Source organism: Coregonus lavaretus (genome assembly GCF_964263955.1).
Source record: "Coregonus lavaretus genome assembly, contig: HAP1_SCAFFOLD_437, whole genome shotgun sequence".
In the NCBI taxonomy this organism is placed as follows: Eukaryota; Metazoa; Chordata; class Actinopteri; order Salmoniformes; family Salmonidae; genus Coregonus; species Coregonus lavaretus.
Window position 1 is genome coordinate 154,005 of NW_028161735.1, and position 15,392 is coordinate 169,396.

A 15,392-nucleotide genomic window follows, 5' to 3' on the forward strand; every position below is an offset into this window, starting at 1 on the left:
TCCGCTAGGCTACCTGCCACATTTATGAATGTTTGGGCTATTACCATCCTAACTCAATTTCCATCATTCAAACAATAAACACTGTTTAAAAAAATTTTGGGGGATATATTGTAAAGTGGTTGTCCCATTGGCTATCATAAGGTGAATGCACCAATTTGTAAGTCGCTCTGGATAAGAGCGTCTGCTAAATGACGAAAATGTAAATGTTAATATCCTTTTACTATGCCTGTTAAAGATTATAGCCTACATCACGTATTATAGTAGGGTATCCTAGCACTAAGCTTTAATATCTGGGCCAAGAGACCTAATTATGTATTGGGTTTTCCCCTAGTTTAGGACGCGGAGTGGTAACTCTCTGTCGCTGCGTACTTCACTGGTGTAAACATCCGCAGAAATGAGTGGTGTTTGAACGCAACAATGAATTACCTGCTAGCTGTTGGTTTCAAGTCCCAAGCAAAGAGGCAGAGGAGGGACACTGGTGTCACTGAGGCAAATGCCTGTCACGACGAGCGTGCCAATTCAGTGCGAGGATGTTTCGAAAAGCCTTCTACAGCTACAGTTATTGTTAGTGATCATTATATCCATGTGTCATGAGTCATGACATAGGCTTCAATGCTAAGAGCTGGCCGACATTTGCAGAGAGAGAAGGAGAGAGGGGAGGGAGAGAGAGAGAGGTTTTGCCAGAGAAAAACCAAACAAAAAGCTCATGTCTGGGCATGCCCTGCAACACACAGGGTTTTATTTATTCATTTAAAAAGCTTATCAGTTGAGATATGATAGTGACATAATGTCTGGGTTTTTGGCTTCATAACATTGAACAGTTATAAGTAAACCATTTAAAATTTAACTTTTTTTTATATACTATTACACGCTATGTTTTTTTAGGATACTGTCAACTGTCAAGAACTCCTCTCATTTTGACGCATAGGCCTATGTGTAATTTGTTTTTTTTTGCAGATTTTAATAATAACAAAGCGACGTATGCAATGGGCCGAAAACGCTTTTTTGATTGACAATGCGCTATTTGACATACAAAGAAAAGCCACATGGGGCTATAACAACCGCATGACCTCATTTATTTACATGGGGCTTGTAATAAACATGCGCGCGCTCAGGAAGAGACTATTATTTATTACACAGTAGGCATAAACAACAAAGCTCCTCAAGTTATCATGAGGAAGTCGGAATATAAAGGCATTTATTTTCTTATCAAAAGAGACTGCAAATTTGATGTAGAGAGACAACAAAGGAGGGAGTGTAGGCTATTTCTTTCAGGGACTGGGGAAGCGCTTCTGTGACCTCCCATTCCACCGCGCCTGTCCAATCGGTTCCGGCTATGCACATTTCCCAAGCTGCGCCGCACCGACCCTGCCCTGGTGGGTGACGTCATTCGCACATATCCCCAGTAGTGCTGTCTGGCTCTGCAGCAAGTCAGACAGAAACAGAAAAGAGCTGAGTGTGTGAGTCCAGTCGGGAGGGGCTCTTTGAAGGAATATTACCACCGCCGGCGTTCAAGCAAAGCCAACCTACAACTCTGGAATAGGCATTTATGTGCCCTCCACAAGACGCATTTCGGGAGTCGGGCTCAACAACAAGAAAATAGGTCCCTTTGGGGTAGGGCGGATTGCTTGCACTGGTTTTGTAACTGCGAGAGGAGAAAGAGAAAACCGCACTGATTTGCACCATTGGCTTGAAACCGGTCGAGTGCCCCATTTTTCCCATCATCACTCCTTTTCCAACCCAGCTTCCGTGTTTTCCCTTCTTTGTTCGCGCTCAGTGCTCCAGACTGCAAAAACGAAAAGATGCCTAGCTCGCTGTTCGCCGAGATGGAGAGGAATGGGAGCAACAAGGAGAACGCCCTGGACGACCAGAGAGCCCTGCAGTTAGCCCTGGACCAGCTCTCCTTGCTCGGCTTGGACAACGACGAGAACGGGCTATATGACAACGAGTCTAGCCGGAAAAAGAGTGTCAACATGACCGAATGTGTCCCTGTGCCTAGTTCGGAGCATGTAGCTGAAATTGTCGGTAGACAAGGTGAGTAGGTTACTGTATTTGCTTTTCATTTTCGCTGTTTCTTTGTTAGGATGCAATCTTGCAACTATAGCCCGCAGCTGGCCAGAGTCAGTGGCTACAATCTTTCACTGACTGACTGTAGGTTAGCATAGTCTGGGCGTTAGTTTGCTGTTACACATACATGCAGAATCTGGGTTTCCCCCTCCCTTCCACTGCAATATGCCAGTTGTTGTCCACGGCAAAACAAAGGCAAGCGGAGGAATAGTTTGGCTGCTACCGTAGCGCTCATACATATAGACAGGCAGAGCTCTGACGGGGAGTGGTATATATCCACAAGGGATCCACTCCTTTTGTCATGTTATAGCGATCTTGTCCTAGATAGGCTTTTGCATCAGCCCACGACGTCAGTGATTTTTCATTCCTCGGCTGCTTTCCTCAACTGTTCCCCATTTTTTCCAATGATGAAATGGTTACAGCCGGAGACCGTTGGAATAGAACTTTATGCATAAATGGCCGGAAATTGAATCAATAAAGTAGACTTATCTATGTTCGTATAACCCCCGTGAAATGAAATGGATCATGACAGTTAGTGGATGTTTCCTGGGTATTGCTCCTATCATATGTTGTTGCTGTGTTAAGGGGAAATCATGGATTCTGCACCCCCCCCCCCCCCCCCTCTTTACTTGTGCTATTTTTGACCTCATCTGGCATAGGGGCATGATAGTCCTAGAGCATGTGGTTTGAATTTATCCCGGATAATATAGGGTGAATTGTTTTTCTTGCCTCTCTGAACTAGCTGAGAATAAAAACACAAACTCACACGTCACAGCTGTTTCAAGCAGCACATAGACCACATTTCCACCCATGATGAAATTATGTTTTTTGACCCTCTCAAACATTTTGACATGCACTTACTGTCACCCTTTCCTGTGTAACCACAGGATGCAAAATCAAAGCGCTACGAGCCAAGACCAACACCTACATCAAGACGCCCGTGCGTGGCGAGGAGCCGGTGTTCGTGGTGACAGGGAGGAGGGAGGACGTCGCTATGGCCAGGAGAGAGATCATCTCTGCGGCCGAGCACTTCTCCATGATCCGGGCCTCCCGGAACAAGAACACAAGCATCAACGGGACGACGGGAGGTGGTACCCCGGCCCCTGGACCCCCCAACCTACCGGGTCAGACCACCATCCAAGTCCGCGTTCCTTACAGGGTGGTTGGGCTGGTCGTGGGTCCCAAGGGGGCCACCATCAAGCGTATCCAGCAGACAACCCACACCTACATAGTGACTCCCAGCCGGGACAAGGAGCCCGTGTTTGAGGTGACGGGCATGCCTGAGAACGTGGACCGCGCTCGGGAGGAGATCGAGGCCCACATCACCATGCGGACTGGTGGCCTCATTGAGCTCCAGGACGAGAACGACTTCCATGCCAACGGCACGGACGTCGGGTTTGACATCCATGGCCACCCCACCCTGTGGTCCAAGCCCAGTAACCCGCAGAGCGCCGCCCCGACGGCTGGACGCAAACCTTTCTCCAACTACCGCAACGACTCATCATCCTCCCTGGGCAGCGCGTCCACAGATTCCTACTTTGGCACCAACAGCGGCTCGCGTATGGCGGACTACAGCCCCCCCTCCCCGGCGCTCAGCTACACCGCCACCAACGGCAACAACAACAACAACCTGAACATCAACACCAACGGGAATGGCTTTGTCTATGGTGGCGACGTCATCTCGCCCGACTGCACTGACATGACCTTCGGCGACACCTCGCCCGGGTTCAACCCCACGCCGGCCCCGCCCGGCCTCCTCTGGTCCCAGTACGAGCGGGGGATGACTCCCTCCTCCTCCTCCTCCAGCTCCCCTACCTCCACCTCCTCCGCTATCTACCCATCAGCCAATGCTTCCACGAACGCCAACGGGATGGCGACGAGCCAGAGGAGGATGAACGGCGGCTCTACCCCCCAGCCTCGCTTGTCCCCACCCCTCCACAACAACCACGCCGGAGGCCCCACCGATCACCCCCTGGCCCGGAGAGTCCGCAGCGACCCGGAAGGAGGCCCCCTGGGCTTCACCGGGTACCCCAGCTCCAACGGCATGGCCTCCCTGCCCGGGCCCCACCTCCCCGGGGTGCCCTGCGACTCCTCAGCCTCCTCTTCATCCTCTTCCTCCTCCACCAGCCGGAAGGGCAGTCGCGACTGCTCCTTGTGCTTCGAGAGCGAAGTAATTGCAGCTCTGGTGCCCTGTGGCCACAACCTCTTCTGTATGGAGTGTGCCAACCGCATCTGCCAGAGGAGTGAACCCAAATGCCCCGTGTGCCACACTGGGGTCACTCAGGCCATACGTATATTTTCATAAGACGTTGTCTCTATGACTCTCTGACTATGATGTTATTACCAAGATGACCAAGTCTTTCTTGACTGACAATATTACCAAGATGACTGGGTCTTGACTACGATAGCAACAACCACAACTAAAACAAGACTCTTGTTCTGCTTGAAGGGATCCTATACCGTAATGTATGGGGATATATGTTTGTGTATATACATATGTATGTATAGGAAAGCTGCAGTATCCAAAAAAGGGACAGACAACCCTCATCAGGGCTCCGTCGTAATTGTTTATAACGTACTGTAGCTTGAGGGAGAAGGATATTTTCAACATCTACAAATGCATGTTTCAAATACTCCAGCATAGTAATCAGTAGTCGTAGTAATGAATTGTACACAACATTTATGAAGTTAGGAGAAGGGCAGAAAGGTCTTGGACTGAGGTACTTAAGAGTCGTTTCGTCAGACTGTTAAGCAGAGAAAAGCCTTCCAGTTTCACAGATCCAATGTAAGAGGGAGCCACGGTGAAGACAAGGAGAGGAGTTTGTCAGGACAGGACTATTGACTTCTTCAATTCTTGTAAGGTGAAGATACTGCAGTTTAAGGTCAGCCAACCATGTGAGGGAGTACAACAACATATCCTGCTTATATATGTATAGAATGGGGGAAATATTCCACACATCGATGAAAAAGTTGTAATATTAATTACGTTAATACAGATTGAAGTATGTTATTCTTTTTTGACTTGAAAGATTATATTTCGTATTGCAAAGATGTTTACAAATATTTTTATTTAAGTTCAGTGAACTTTTTTGTAGCTGGGTTCAAATATTGTTTATTTTTTTGTATGACCTTATGGCAATGATCACTGTATTATTTTAATATCACACAGACTGTGGGAGGAAATACAAGAACCACAAGGATGTGTATTTACATTTGACAGTATTCTGTTGGGATGGAGTTTTTATATGTTCAGCAAAAAATGTCTTTTAAATCGCTTCACCCAGCATATTTTCTATTCAGTAATATAAAGCATATTTTATTCTATATTATTACGAAACGTTGAAATGTATAAAACTTAGTAAGTAAAACAAAAAAGGACAAAAAAAACGTTTATGCTTTCTAAAAATTTGTATGAATTAGATTCCAGTGGGACTTACAGACTTCTGTTGCACCACTATAGTTTTAATATTTCTATTTTAATACATTTGTTTACCACTTGTTTATGTATATGTAGGTGCTGTTACTTGAGTGTAAATGTACTTTATTGAGCAAAGTTTAAGAACAAAGTATATTTTATTTTATGATAAAGGGCCTTTAACCTCGCGGTCAAATACTAATGTTATATTTGCAGAGACAAGATTTGAAAATGTATCGAGAGTTTTATTTTTCTGACAGTTCTACATGATAAAGTAAAACTTAAGTAACGGTGCTATTTTTCTTTTATTTTTAAGTATTTCTATATAAGTCCAATAAAAAAAAATGGTACATTCATGAGTTGTCTGCTTCATGTCTTGTTTATATCATGAATTACTTGTCATTTAGATCTATGTTAATGTCCTACTTTTCTGATGGTTCAGTTTGTTGGAGCATGGGGCTGCCAACACCAGCCGTATTCAGGGAGGTGAAATGTTTAGAGCATTGCAGACAGAAAATAAACAAATAGCTGATTTGATTAACTTTATTATCTCACCATGGGTTAAAATTAATTTGATCATTTGCTTAAAAAGGAGGCAGGACATAGCACACAGTACAAACATAATGTAATACAAAACAGTCAAATGCAAAGAAGAGAAGTGAAATACTGATCCATAATAACAGTGAACCTGATTGCAAACCCTCTACCTTACAGATATCTATCTGAACGTTCTATAAAACTACATCCTCCTGAACAGGCCCCAGTGCTCAATAAATGTCTGCATGGGTCTCACACTGAGCACACACACAGATACCTTAAATCACTTTGCATAAAGGCATTTGCTATGCTAATGACCATATTGTTTAGCTGAAACAGACTGTGCAAGATACAGTGAGAAAGTGAAGAGTCCTCCGCACTGTTTCAGTTGAATGGGTTTCTGCACATTTGACCCCTCTCTCTTCCCTAATGAAGTCAGCCAGAGTGTTGGAGGGACCAACATTATTAGCTTTGGCCTAATTATTTCTCTTGAAGGTGGAGGGAAAGAGAGAGAGAGGAGGGAGAGAGGAGGAAGACAGGAGAGAAAGAGGCCTGACTGCGCTGCACTATTGCTAATTAGAAATGTTACTGTATGTGACCTATTCTGGTACAAATGAAGTCACTACTAGGTCAACATCTATGGCTCCTTCTAGGTCTCCTTTGTCAAACACGTCAGTCTTGAAGCTAATTTTAGTTTGTGATGTATTTTCTTTGATTAGAGAAAACATGTTTGTACCCATTATTGAGTATAAGGGTGTATAACATAAAGAGTATGTTTCGTATAGGTAGACCAGTATAACATAGGAGTATGTTTCGTATAGGTAGACCAGTATAACATAAGAGTATGTTTTGTATAGGTAGACCAGAATAGCATAAGAGTATGTTTCGTATAGGCAGACCTGTGCTGTTGTTGACAATGAATTCAACAAGGCAAAGTGACTGGTGTAAAACTGCACAACATGAGAAAACTAGTATGAGACTGTTGAAAGGGCAAGAGAAGAAGTGAGACAGTGACACAGTACTTCTGTAGCAGTTTGCTTTCTTTTTCCTCCCCCCTCTTCATCCTCTTCCTGGTCCTGTGTCATGTGTTCTCGGCTCCAGGGTGAAGTTTCCCCTAGATGCTGATCTTGGATCAGCTTCTCTTCCTCCAATCCTAACCTTTACCATTAATGGGAGAAATGCAAAACTGACCCAAAATCAGCATCCAGGGGCAACTTCACCCAACTTCACCCTATACCCATGGGCTCATGTTGGAAAGACTGACGTTGGAACACATGCTCGGCTGCTAGATAGTACCACATTTAAGTGGAGCTAGCGAGAGAAACAGGGCTCTAATGATACGTTTAAAATGGAAACATCCAAGCCAGGCCCGGCAGAAATAGGCCACGTAAACCATTCTATTAGGAAACAATTCCAAGCTCTGTCGAGAAAAGAGCTGACAAGTGTTTTATTCTCGAATGCAGAACACATGGGCAGGCACAGAGCAATGCAGAGACACAGTCGCTCTGGACGTGGACACGGTGGGGTTATAATTGAACAAAAAGGTTGCGTCCCAAATGGCACCCTATTCCCTTTATAGTGCATTACTTTTAACCGGGGCCCATACAGTGGTTTGCAAAAGTATTCACCCCCCTTGGCCTTTTTCCTATTTTCTTGCCTTACAACCTGGAATTAAAATGGTTTTTTGGGGGGTTTGTATCATTTGATTTACCACACATGCCTACCACTATGAAGATGCAAAATATTTTTTATTGTGAAACAAACAAGAAATAAGACAAAAAAACAGAAAACTTGAGCGTGCATAACTATTCATCCCCCCCCCAAAGTCAATACTTTGTAGAGCCACCTTTTGCAGCAATTACAGCTGCAAGTCTCTTGGGGTATGTCTCTATAAGCTTGGCACATCTAGCCACTGGGATTTTTGCCCATTCTTCAAGGCAAAACTGATCCAGCTCCTTCAAGTTGGATGGGTTCCACTGGTGTACAGCAATCTTTCAGTCATACCACATATTCTCAATTGGATTTAAGTCTGGGCTTTGACTAGGCCATTCCAAGACATTTTAATGTTTCCCCTTAAACCAATCAAGTGTTGATTTAGCAGTATGCTTGGGGTCATTGTCCTGCTGGAAGGTGAACCTCCGTCCCAGTCTCAAATCTCTGGAAGACTGAAACAAGTTTCCCTCAAGAATTTCCCTGTATTTAGCGCCATCCATCATTCCTTAAATTCTGACCAGTTTCCCAGTCCCTGCCGATGAAAAACATCCCCAAAGTATGATACTGCCACCACCATGCTTCACTGTGGGGATGGTGTTCTCGGGGTGATGAGAGGTGTTGGGTTTGCGCCAGACATAGCGTTTTCCTTGATGGCCAAAAAGCTCAATTTTAGTCGTGTTTGCTTATTTTTTTCTTTAAGCAATGGCTTTTTTCTGGCCACTCTTCCGTAAAGCCCAGCTCTGTGGAGTGTACGGCTTAAAGTGGTCCTATGGACAGATACTCCAATCTCCGCTGTGGAGCTTTGCAGCTCCTTCAGGGTTATCTTTGGTCTCTTTGTTGCCTCTCTGATTAATGCCCTCCTTGCCTGGTCCGTGAGTTTTGGTGGGTGGCCCTCTCTTGGCAGGTTTGTTGTGTTGCCATATTCTTTCCATTTTTTAATAATGGATTTAATGCTGCTCCGTGGGATGTTCAAAGTTTCTGATATTTTATTATAACCCAACCCTGATCGGTACTTCTCCACAACTTTGTTCCTGAACTGTTTGGAGATCTCCTTGGTCTTCATGGTGCCGCTTGCTTGGTGGTGCCCCTTGCTTGGTGGTGTTGCAGACTATGGAGCCTTTCAGAACAGGTGTATATATACTGAGATCATGTGACAGATCATGTGACACTTAGATTGCACACAGGTGGACTTTATTTAACTAATTATGTGACTTCTGAAGGTAATTGGTTGCACCAGATCTTATTTAGGGGTTTCATAGCAAAGGGGGTGAATACATATGCACGCACCTGTCACGTACGTTAAGGAACGGGACGGACCAAGGTGCAGCGTGAATGGCGAACATGTTTATTAACTAATAAACACACGAAACAGTAACCAAAACAAGGAACAGGCCGGGCCGGACTGGCGACGCGCACCACTGGCTTGGTGCGAGGAGCAGGAACAAGCCGGGCCGGACTGGCGACGCGCACCACCGGCTTGGTGCGAGGAGCAGGAACAAGCTGGGCCGGACTGGCGACGTGCACCACCGGCTTGGTGCGAGGAGCAGGAACAGGCCGGGCCGGACTGGCGACGCGCACCACCGGCTTGGTGCGAGGAGCAGGAACAGGCCGGGCCGGACTGGCGACGCACACCACCGGCTTGGTGCGAGGAGCAGGAACAGGCCGGGCCGGACTGGCGACGCGCACCACAGGCTAGGTGCGAGGAGCAGGAACAGGCCGGGCCGGACTGGCGACGCGCACCACAGGCTAGGTGCGAGGAGCAGGAACAGGCCGGGCCGGACTGGCGACGCGCACCACCGGCTTGGTGCGAGGAGCAGGAACAGGCCGGGCCGGACTGGGAACACGCACCACTGGCTTGGTGCGGGGAGCAGGTACGGGGCGTACCGGACTGGGAACCGGCGCTGGAGGTCTATGACTGTCTCCGTCCTTTACACTCCGCGCCCCGTCCTCTTCCAGTGAGGACTCCTCCTTGAGCCCCCACGAGTGCAGTGGTCGGGGCTCCTCTCTGTCGCTCCCCGACCACCCTTTTAGCCCCACTCCAAAAAAATATTGGGGCTGTCTCTCCACCCTGATCCCTTTCAGGGCCTCCATCTTTCTTGCCAGATCCTCTCTTATCTCCCGCCAAGTCCATCCTCTCTGCTCCTCCTCGGCACACTGCTTGGTCCAGGTCTGGTGGGATTTTCTGTCACGTACGTTAAGGAATGGGACGGACCAAGGTGCAGCGTGAACGGCGAACATGTTTATTAACTAATAAACACACGAAACAGTAACCAAAACAACAACCTTAACCGTGACGGTCCAAAGGCTAACACACAAGCCTAAACATGAACATACAGTGGGGAAAAAAAGTAATTAGTCAGCCACCAATGGTGCAAGTTCTCCCACTTAAAAAGATGAGAGAGGCCTGTAATTTTCATCATAGGTACACGTCAACTATGACAGACAAATTGAGGGAAAAAAATCAGGAAAATCACATTGTAGGATTTTTTATGAATTTATTTGCAAATTATGGTGGAAAATAAGTATTTGGTCACCTACAAACAAGCAAGATTTCTGGCTCTCACAGACCTGTAACTTCTTCTTTAAGAGGCTCCTCTGTCATCCACTCGTTACCTGTATTAATGGCACCTGTTTGAACTTGTTATCAGTATAAAAGACACCTGTCCACAACCTCAAACAGTCACACTCCAAACTCCACAATGGCCAAGACCAAAGAGCTGTCAAAGGACACCAGAAACAAAATTGTAGACCTGCACCAGGCTGGGAAGACTGAATCTGCAATAGGTAAGCAGCTTGGTTTGAAGAAATCAACTGTGGGAATGGAAGACATAAAAGACCACTGATAATCTCCCTCAATCTGGGGCTCCACGCAAGATCTCACACCGTGGGGTCAAAATGATCACAAGAACGGTGAGCAAAAATCCCAGAACCACACGGGGGGACCTAGTGAATGACCTGCAGAGAGCTGGGACCAAAGTAACAAAGCCTACCATCAGTAACACACTATGCCGCCAGGGACTCAAATCCTGCAGTGCCAGACGTGTCCCCCTGCTTAAGCCAGTACATGTCTAGGCCCGTCTGAAGTTTGCTAGAGTGCATTTGGATGATCCAGAAGAGGATTGGGAGAATGTCATATGGTCAGATGAAACCAAAATAGAACTTTTTGGTAAAAACTCAACTCGTCGTGTTTGGAGGACAAAGAATGCTGAGTTGCATCCAAAGAACACCATACCTACTGTGAAGCATGGGGGTGGAAACATCATGCTTTGGGGCTGTTTTTCTGCAAAGAGACCAGGACGACTGATCCGTGTAAAGGAAAGAATGAATGGGGCCATGTATCGTGAGATTTTGAGTGAAAACCTCCTTCCATCAGCAAGGGCATTGAAGATGAAACGTGGCTGGGTCTTTCAGCATGACAATGATCCCAAACACACCGCCCGGGCAACGAAGGAGTGGCTTCGTAAGAAGCATTTCAAGGTCCTGGAGTGGCCTAGCCAGTCTCCAGATCTCAACCCCATAGAAAATCTTTGGAGGGAGTTGAAAGTCCGTGTTGCCCAGCGACAGCCCCAAAACATCACTGCTCTAGAGGAGATCTGCATGGAGGAATGGGCCAAAATACCAGCAACAGTGTGTGAAAACCTTGTGAATACTTACAGAAAACGTTTGACCTGTGTCATTGCCAACAAAGGGTATATAACAAAGTATTGAGAAACTTTTGTTATTGACCAAATACTTATTTTCCACCATAATTTGCAAATAAATTCATAAAAAATCCTACAATGTGATTTTCTGGATTTTTTTCTCATTTTGTCTGTCATAGTTGACGTGTACCTATGATGAAAATTACAGGCCTCTCTCATCTTTTTAAGTGGGAGAACTTGCACAATTGGTGGCTGACTAAATACTTTTTTCCCCCACTGTAACAAACATCCCACAACGCAGGCAGGAAAACTGGTTGCCTAAGTATGAACCCCAATCAGAGACAACGAGCGACAGCTGCCTCTGATTGGGAACCACACCCGGCCAAACATAGAAATACAAACCTAGAATATATTCACACCCTGACCAAACTAGCTAGAGTTCTATAGGCCAGGGCGTGACAGCACCACTTTTCCGTTATTTATTTTTTAGCATTTTTTGAAAGAAGTAATTTTTTTCATTTCACTTCACCAATTTGGACTATTTTGTGTATGTCCATTACATGAAATCCAAATAAAAATCTATTTAAATTACAGGTTGTAATGCAACAATATAGGAAAAACACCAAGGGGGATGAATACTTTTGCAAGGCACTGTAAGGCTCAAAAGTAAGTAGTACAATATATAGTGAATAGGATGCCCAAAAAGACAGACCAACACAGACAAACAGACAGACAGACAGACCAACACAGACAGACAGACAGACCGACCAACACAGACAGACAGACAGACCAAGACAGACAGACAGACAGACAGACAGACAGACAGACAGACAGACCGACCGACCAACACAGGCAGACAGACAGACACACAGACCAACACAGAGAGGCAGACAGTGAGACAGACCAACACAGACAGGCAGACAGTGAGACAGACACACCAACACAGACAGGCAGACAGACAGACAGACCAACACAGACAGGCAGACAGTGAGACAGTGAGACAGATAGAAAGACAGACAGACAGGAGAGATTGGATAAAGGGAAGTAAACATAATAAAGTCAGTGGACATTCATGTTTTTCTTTCATTCTTCTCAGATGTATGTTTTAGATTAAGAACGTATTCTCTTGACCTGAAACAATTCAGTAGAAATGTGAGCATGCTGTCACTTACTGCTGTAGCTTCTGTGGTGACTCGGCAGGAGAAGCAGGTCATTCATTCCACTATCTATTTTTAAAATGCAGCTTAGGCCCTCTGACTGCCATGTGTCTGTGTTCCTGCCTCTGTTAGCAGGAGAAAGGCACTGGAACATGTCTAGTAGCCCTGACCCAAATGCTACTGGCTATTTAATGGACCTCCCTCTGACAAGCACATGTTTTTTTACTATCCTTGTGGGGACCAAACAATTGATTCACATTCAAAATCCTATTTTCCCTAACCCCTAACCCTAACTCCTAAACCTAATCCCTAAATCTAAAATAGCCTTTTTTCCTTTTGGGGACCGGCGAAATGTCCCCATTGTCTGATTTTTCTTTGTTTTACTATCCTTGGTGAGGACTTTTGGTCCCCACAAGGATAGTAAAACCAAACACACACACACACACACACACACACACACACACACACACACACACAATGTACATTCTAACAGACAGACACAAAGACAAAAAGGAGGCCAGTTGGATTACCTGCCACCACGGGGACTACCTTCCACTGACCTTATCTCAACACACACACACACTCCCTCCTTTCCTGCCCCCTCTCTCTCTCTCATTTCAATTTCAATTTCAATTTAAGGGCTTTATTGGCATGGGAAACGTGTGTTAACATTGCCAAAGCAAGTGAAGTAGATAGTAAACAAAAGTGAAATAAACAATAAATATTAACAGTAAACATTACACTCAGAAGTTTCAAAAGAATAAAGAAATTTCAAATGTCATATTATGTATATATACAGTGTTGTAACAATGTGCAAATAGTTAAAGTACAAATGGGAAAATAAATAAACAAAAATATGGGTTGTATTTACAATGGTGTTTGTTCTTCACTGGTTGCCCTTTTCTTGTGGCAACAGGTCACAAATCTTGCAGCTGTGATGGCACACTGTGGTTTTTCACCCAGTAGATAAGGGAGTTTATCAAAATTGGGTTGGTTTTCGAATTCTTTGTGGATCGCGGTAATCTGAGGGAAATATGTGTCTCTAATATGGTCATACATTTGGCAGGAGGTTAGGAAGTGCAGCTCAGTTTCCACCTCATTTTGTGGGCAGTGTGCACATAGCCTGTCTTCTCTTGAGAGCCAGGTCTGCCTATGGCGGCCTTTCTCAATAGCAAGGCTATGCTCACTGAGTCTGTACATAGTCAAAGCTTTCCTTAAGTTTGGGTCAGTCACAGTGGTCAGGTATTCTGCCACTGTGTACTCTCTGTTTAGGGCCAAATAGCATTCTAGTTTGCTCTGTTTTTTTGTTTCTTCTTTCCAATGTGTCAAGTAATTCTCTTTTTGTTTTCTCATGATTTGGTTGGGTCTAATTGTGTTGTTATTGTTGTTGTTGTTGTCCTGGGGCTGTGTGGGGTCTGTTTGTGTTTGTGAACAGAGCCCCAGGACAAGCTTACTTAGGGGACTCTTCTCCAAGTTCATCTCTCTGTAGGTGTGGTCCTCTGTAGCTCAGCTGGTAGAGCACGGCGCTTGTAACGCCAAGATAGTGGGTTCAATCCCCGGGACCACCCATACACAAAAATATGTATGCACGCATGACTGTAAGTCGCTTTGGATAAAAGCGTCTGCTAAATGGCATATTATTATTATTATGGCTTTGTTATGGAAGGTTTGGGAATCGCTTCCTTTTAAGTGGTTATAGAATTTAACGGCTCTTTTCTGGATTTTGATAATTAGCGGGTATTGGCCTAATTCTGCTCTGCATGCATTATTTGGTGTTTTACGTTGTACACAGAGGATGTTTTTGCAGAATTCTGCATGCAGAGTCTCAATTTGGTGTTTGTCCCATTTTGTGAATTCTTGGTTGGTGAGCGGACCCCAGACCTCAGAACCATAAACCATCTCTCTCTCTCCACTCCATCTATCTCTCCCCCTGACTGAATAAATCATCAAGAACAGGCTGTGTGGGTTTTTCCCCGGTAGAGAAAAAGAGTGAATGACAGAAAGAGGGAAAGAGGGAGGGGCATCAGCTCCTTGGTCTTCATGGTGCCGCTTGCTTGGTGGTGCCCCTTGCTTAGTGTTGTTGCAGACTCTGGGGCCTTTCAGAACAGGTGTATATATACTGAGATCATGTGACAGATCATGTGACACTTATATTGCACATAGGTGGACTTTATTTAACTAATTATGTGACTTCTGAAGGTAATTGGTTGCACCTGATCTTATTTAGGGGCTTCATAGCAAAGGGGGTGAATACACATGCACACACCACATTTCTGTTATGTATTTTATTAAATTTTTTGAAACAAGTTATTTTTTAAATTTCACTTCACCAATTTGGACTATTTTGTGTATGTCCATTATATGAAATCCAAATGAAAATCCATTTAAATTACAGGTTGTAATGCAACAAAATAGGAAAAAAACGCCAAGGGGGATAAATACATTTGCAAGGCACTGTACACTGTAAAGTGGACCAATGACACCACTCTGCCATGTCAACGAGTTCCCTGGCTGGAAGTCTTCTAGAGGTCAATTAAGATAACGTGTGATGGATGTTTCAGAGACAGCTGACAGTTAGTCATTCAGACAAAACACTGTCTGATTATAGTCTGACATGAACAATCGTATCGTGCCCCTTGACATACGCACGTACACAAAACACCCATCATACCAAAACACTAGTTATTACTGTATAATAATAGGTGGAAGACTGTGCCTTGGGGGTTTTCACTGTATGAATCAAAGGAGTGAAATCACTATGGAGAGCATTGCCACTGAACAAGCCACAACTTATGTTTCCCTGTAAAACGCTGAGCCACATAGCGGGAAAACAGTGTAGTCATAAAAGAATGAACAGAGACC

The 15,392-nt window shown here is 45.0% G+C and overlaps 1 protein-coding gene across 1 annotated transcript; it reads left to right on the top strand.

Annotated features, from left to right (window-relative positions):
* The first annotated feature begins 1,407 nt into the window (after positions 1-1,407).
* mex3b (mex-3 RNA binding family member B) lies at positions 1,408-5,837 on the top strand. The gene is made up of 2 exons (XM_084194797.1): positions 1,408-2,034; positions 2,955-5,837. Exons 1-2 carry the CDS (start codon positions 1,803-1,805, stop codon positions 4,370-4,372), a joined length of 1,650 nt encoding a protein of 549 aa, XP_084050923.1. The 5' UTR covers positions 1,408-1,802; the 3' UTR covers positions 4,373-5,837.
* The last annotated feature ends 9,555 nt before the right edge of the window (positions 5,838-15,392 follow it).

Coding starts and splice junctions, on each gene's coding strand:
- mex3b (XM_084194797.1), top strand. CDS start 1,803: ATGCCTAGCTCGCTGTTCGCCGAGATGGAGAGGAATGGGAGCAACAAG. Junction 2,035..2,954: donor TGAAATTGTCGGTAGACAAG/GTGAGTAGGTTA, acceptor GTGTAACCACAG/GATGCAAAATCAAAGCGCTA.